This window comes from Dermacentor albipictus, chromosome 3 (assembly GCF_038994185.2).
Source record: "Dermacentor albipictus isolate Rhodes 1998 colony chromosome 3, USDA_Dalb.pri_finalv2, whole genome shotgun sequence".
NCBI lineage: Eukaryota > Metazoa > Arthropoda > Arachnida > Ixodida > Ixodidae > Dermacentor > Dermacentor albipictus.
In genome coordinates, this window is record NC_091823.1 from 157,879,215 (window position 1) to 157,885,214 (window position 6,000).

At 48.3% G+C, this 6,000-nt stretch overlaps 1 protein-coding gene across 2 annotated transcripts in view; it reads right to left on the bottom strand.

Moving 5' to 3' along the window:
• LOC135908670 (uncharacterized) overlaps positions 1–5,249 on the bottom strand; it is a 52,585-nt gene extending 47,336 nt beyond the window's left edge. Inside the window, exons 1-2 of one of the 2 annotated variants that reach the window (XM_070534812.1) lie at positions 4,737–5,249; positions 1,464–1,859 (exon numbers count right to left, since the gene is read on the bottom strand). In XM_070534812.1, coding sequence (XP_070390913.1) covers positions 1,464–1,859; positions 4,737–4,946 — 606 coding nt within the window. In that variant the 5' untranslated portion in view covers positions 4,947–5,249. The remainder of the gene's footprint in view (positions 1–1,463; positions 1,860–4,736) is intronic. The other variant, XM_065440513.2, reaches the window with a different exon arrangement.
• Positions 5,250–6,000: the final 751 nt, after the last annotated feature.

The following is a 6,000-nucleotide window of genomic DNA, read 5'->3' on the forward strand; positions in this document are numbered from 1 at the left end:
GATTCTGAAAATTTTGACATGTTTTCAATAAACTTGCACATCCCGTGCCTAATTGAATGGCGAGTGGCGCTGTGCTTTTTAGTATTTTGTGGGCTTTTTTTCAGCCTTGGCCATTTTTTTATATTGGGCGTATTTGGCAACAGAAATTGTACAATAAATTTTCGAGGATGGCATATAATTTTCTCACTCACACTTCTCATTGAAAGGTACTATTAAGTTTAAGTGATTAATTATTATTAACTGATCGTATAACTAGGCGAAATAAAAAAAATCTGACGTGCTCCAAACGAGGGAAAGTAGTACCTTGATTTTGTCCAGCTACTTGACGCTTGCATAATAATAAATTTTGGTACAAGTCACGTGGGACACGCGGCATTTTTCTTTTGCGAGAACGCGTACCCACCATTCGCCGTCGGCGGCAGTGCTACGTGCTTTTCTTAAACCTCAGAATAGACCACATGACAAGCCCCTGTGAGAGGTGCGAGCCATTCTTTTTAGACCAGCCGCATGGAAGGTACACACAGCATACATTGGTGTTAAGAAAGTAAGCTCCCTCGCTACTTGAGCAGTCTAGCTACCAATAGTAAACACTTGCTCACTAAGCAGGTATTCAGCACTACTATAGTCTTTTATATATTCGAAGCAACCTTGCCCCCGCATTGCCAACCGATCCTGAGTTCAAAACTATTCCTCCGCTTCAACGAGTTGAGCAAGTGCCACATTTCGGCTGAAGAAGGCAACGCGCTTCTCAAGAATTGCCGTGTGTCGTCAATGAAGCGCAATGGCCATTTCTCGATACGGGTGGCGCTATCGTCGAGTTTCTCAAGTCTAGGTGCAATACTGAGTGGAGAAACGTTCTCTAATGCGGGGGTTAGGCTTTGTCGCTGGGCGCCATTGTAGCCATGTTTTCCATAGCACCAAACAGGGTGACGCAATCGCAAACGTAGGCGTTGTTATTTTGTGCACTTCATTCATTCCCATGAACAAAGATCACTGCGTTTGCTAGAGCGAATTGAAGAACGAAATGTATTTCAGCCCAAAACACTGCTCCTTTACTCACTTCACCTGTGAACAAGTAGGATATCTACAAAAACTGTTATATAAAGATGCGCTTATGCTCTTGTACATTTTCTTTACGCCATGGATAGCATGAGACGCCTTCTTATAGTTCATAATGTTGCATAAAGCGTCACCTATTTTTCATTGATGACTCGATACGTGATAAGATCGATGACAAGCTAATGGTTTCCGTGCTTTATTTATTAAAGCAAGCCTATTCTCAAGATGAATGCAAATTAGCGATTGTCTTTTTTCATTGATCCATAAATTTATCATTTGTACGACAAAGAGGGCTGGCCCACTGGTTCCTCAATTTCTAATTCTTGACTTGATATAAGATGTTCATGTATTCTATTTGAAGGCGTGAACGTGTGCTAGTAGGAAAAAAAAAAAGAAAGCCATACCTCAAAACGCTCGATGCACCTGTGTGTGTGCAGGAGAAGCAGCAAGGTCATGGCTGCATATGCGAATACCATATCGTCTTTGTGGGTCTTCTGAAACTCGAAGTCTCCGACCCTGCGTATGGCATGCTTGCCTGACATGACTTCTGTCACTTCAAAGTCCAGCAACCAGAGGACGGCGTTGATCTCCTCCAGGTGCCTGACTAGGTGACAGAGTGTAGTCTGCGTCCAGGTACACCGTAGAAGTACTTCCAACCCAGCTCCACCGATGGCAGAGTGCAATGGCTGCAGTCCATTTGGCAGTAACGACAGCTTTGCCTGGAACTGCCGCTCGACGTGGTTGAAGAGGCTATTTAGCTTGGTTATTGCTTTTTCTTCTCGTGAAGGAGCTTTTCTGCACTGCGCGGAAGCAAGCACACGAAAGGGGGCGTCTATCAGGCATGGTCCTTAAACTAGTATCAGACAAAATGCCCCAGACAACGCTAATCGACACTCAATGCACCACAGCCTTCTTAGCTGATAGGCGATACCCGGTCACTCATCGATGCTCACTTCATGAAGCATGTTTTGCGTCGCAACAATGTTTTGTTCAGATATGTATTTGATGCAGGAAAATGATTTAAGCTAGCGCCTCAGTTGGAGCAACCGTTCGCTCTTGAAAGCTAGATTCGGGAATTTTTTTTCTTACAGGACAAGTTGCTGCAATTAAATGGCACTGCGAAACTTCCAAACTGTTGCAGTACTACGGCAACCCACTAGGTTCATAGTCCCGTTTACTTCAACTAGTAAATCCGTTGTTGTTTCCGCAATACTGTGTTTACAGGCACATGTCAACAGCACAAACGAGCGGAAAATATGCTAGCAGGTGAGCTGGCATCCTCAACCAAGACATCAGTAAGTGATTTTGACTGGATGTATAAATAAAGTTGGAAGTTGGGAAACAAGCTAACCACTCCGTTTCCGCAATGCCATTAGACTGCTCGTGAAAAGAAAGACGATGACCCCATCAGTACCAGCACGTCGAGCGAGAGCAGGGCCTTTCGGGCCACGTAGGCAACGGATCATATTACAAGGAGGCTAAGGTCTATCAAGTTGCCTTAACAGTGGCTTTTAGTTGCCTTCCTCTGGCCGAAACTAGCCGTTACGCGCATTCTTCGACATTATGTTGCTTGGTGGCCATTTTCAAGCATCACCATTCAATAACCACCGTTTAATAAAGCATTAGTTTTTGTTGTGGTAGGCGCCAGCGCCTGCCACAACTTTGCGCCTCTGTGAAAGCGTTATGCAGGTCGACAACGCACGAGACGCCAAATAATGCTGGCTCGCGTTTGAGGTAGCAAAAAATATTCCAATGAACGCTCCCTCACGCGTCTTTCATCTTCCTGACGGTCAAGTTGCATGAGTGATGTACTTCTCCGCTTTTCTCCTCTTTTATGATTATGACTGGTCATTTCACTCAGTTTCGACATTGTGTACCGTAGGCCACACATGCCGATTTTTGTCGCGCATAATTACAGGAGAATGGGCAATTAAAAACGTATCGTTAAGGGAGGCAAATCTTGCCATTGTAGAGTTGAAAGCGGCGACCATTGCAGGTATTTCCAGTTGGAAAAGCGCAATCGCATGCATGCGATTTTCGAGTGGCGACGACGAGAGATAAAATTCCATTGGAACTATATGTAAAAACAGCGTAATAATTGTAGTAAGTCTCTTCTAAATATATGACATCAGTTTGTTGAGATCAAGCCTTGAATCCGCAAAGCATGTCCCCCCCGCCCCCCCAAAAGAAGCTAGCGCAAGTACCAAATTTACAACTCGGCAATATAGCAGTAAAGAACAATGGAGTTTCAGTGTTAACCGCATGTAATCATAAAGCTAAAAGAGAGAAAAGCGATACATTATTAAGCGATCTCAAATAAACCGCCGACTTTGAAGTAACCCTTCTGCATGAACATCTTAAATAATGTAAAAAATTTCACGCGAGCTGTGAATTCCTGTCGCATTTGACCGATGGAGAAATCGCAAAAGTACGTCCTCGGGAGCTCGGAAACTAACAGAACGGGTTTCGTTCGCAATAAGTTTTCTGTTATGAGAGTACTTGTAGGCATTATACTTCTACCTCGCACCGGAAAACCGGTGCATTGACGGCGCGCAACACCAGGCTTATACAGTATCGGGACAATATGGCTATAGGCGTGTCCGGTGCTTCACGCTGTTTTCAGTGCCCACCGGCTCCGTGTCCTTTTCCACATGTCTAACGCCAGTGCATACACTGGCGCATTACAGACACGTGGTTAGGAGAATTGAGGTACTTGAGAAGCTTGCGGTTATTAAAAAAATTAAGTTATGGGGTTTTACGGGCCAAAACCATTTTCTGATTATGAGGCACGCCGTAGTGAAGGACTCCGGAAATTTCGACCACCTGGGGTTCTTTAGCGTGCACCTAAATCTAAGTACACGGGTGTTTTCGCATTTCGCCCCCATCGAAATGCGGCCGCCGTGGCCGGGCTTCGATCCCGCGTCCTTGTGCTCAGCAGCCTAACACCATAGCCAATGAGCAACCAAGGCGGGTGAGCTTTCGGTTATAACCAGGTTGCTTTCGTCATGGTAAATATACCCAACGTCTCCCGCAAACCTGCATTCTGCGCTGAAACAGCATCGTCGATAATGCAAAGAGAGATTCCCAGGCAACGAAGCCGCTCACGAGCTCGCCCGAGCACTCTACCACCGGGCAACCTTAGAGCAGCTAGTTCCAGGGATAAAAGATAGCATCATCACGTACAGGGAAATTGTCAATCATTACAAAGCCGAAAGAAGAATCTTTCCGCCTCAGCATTGGTCTCTCTCTCTGGAGGACGCTCGCATTAGGCGACGCCTCCAGGGAAACTATTATACATCACCACATTGGAACTACGTAACACAGACGAGGGACTATAACGACGCCCTCTGCAAAATTTGTAAGCAAAAAGGTACGCTACACCATATAATATGGGAGTGTGCTGGCTCCCCAAGGGCCGAGAGAATTGACAGTAGAGAAGCCTGGAAGGCCTTGCTCCAGAGCGAGTCTGAAGACGACCAGTGTCGAGCAATCCGCGTGGCCATTGAGGCCGTGAAGACTCACCGTCCTCAACGCGCGGGGACTGCTTCGTCCTCCAGCCCCTACCTACGTTTAGGTTAAGAGGCGGGCACCCCAGCTCGGTGGAATAATAAAGTTTTCAATCAATCAATCAATCAATCAATCAATCAATCAATCAATCAATCAATCAATCCACTTACCACTGCCCTCATGAGCTGCTCGTTGAAGTCTCGCGGGTCGAAAAAGTGCTGGCGCCACTTTTCGCAGCCCTCCAACGACGAAAGCCGTCGCTTTGCAAAGTGCGCCTTCCTCGTCATATCTCCCGGCGCATCGAGCTCGGTCGCCCGTTCCTCTTGGAAATTGCAGAGCGCACTGTCATCGGACGGAAAGTAAAACAAGGGACGAGCCATGTGGTTCTCCTCGCGACTTTTTCCTCAGCGCAGGCAGAGAAGCCGTCCAGCAAAAAAAGATAGGATTTCAGGCTCGAGACTCGAAACGCTTGCCGCGTGCTGCGCGAAAAAGAACAGGTGGCTTGCGCGTGGTCCTCGTCGTCGTCGACTCCGCGGGCGAAAACATGCCCGCGCTGTCCTTTTCGTGCAGTGAGGTCAGTGGCCGGCGTGTCCACAGAACTCCACAGTCGAACATGCAGTCCCGCGCCGAGGCGCGGCACCAAAGATGGGGGCGACAGATCTCGTTGATCCACTGAGCGACAACGAAGATTTCTTTCTCTCGCCGTTCTGACACGTGCTGCCGCGGCACGTGACAATGCGGCTGCCACAATATCGCAATGACAAAGCATCGCCTGCTGCTGCACTCTGCCGTGGCCTAAAAAAGGGCAGCCGGCAAACTGTCATTTGCTCTTATTCGATCGCAGATATGCGGATTCCACCGCCATCGTACTGTCAGGCTATCGCCGACGCACGCGCGAATAGCGCGATAATTATCAGAGGGTCTGCAGAGACTTCTAAGACTGCGTTTGGCTGCACTGCCGACTGAAGTGGACGCACCGCCGTCAACGCTCCGCTAAATCGGCTCGGTTGTGGAGAGCGTTCTGCCTCCTTCAGATGCTGGCGTTGCGCGCACGCACTGTAGAAGCACGCCGGCGTTCTTGCCGAGCTGCCTCGTGTGTGCACGGGTGTGAACTGAACGGACAGCCAGCGCCAAGCAAACGCTATCTCATACTTTATTGGCCGCCGACTAGCGTCGACGGCTTCTCGTCAATCTCATCTCGTGCACTATCGGCGGGGCCACGCCCGCACCCGTCGCTGGCGCCTGTCCTCATTGCGCCAGCGTCCTTAAGACGCCCGGATGCTGCCAGGGCGCTATTCCTTCCGACGAGTGGCAGTTGCCTTGCGTGTGGCGTGCGTGGCAACCGCGTATAGTTTGAACACCGTCCGAAAAGTTCGAGCGTAACGCCAAACCTTGTTATCGCTGTAGATGCTATGCCCTTCGGACGAAACTGTC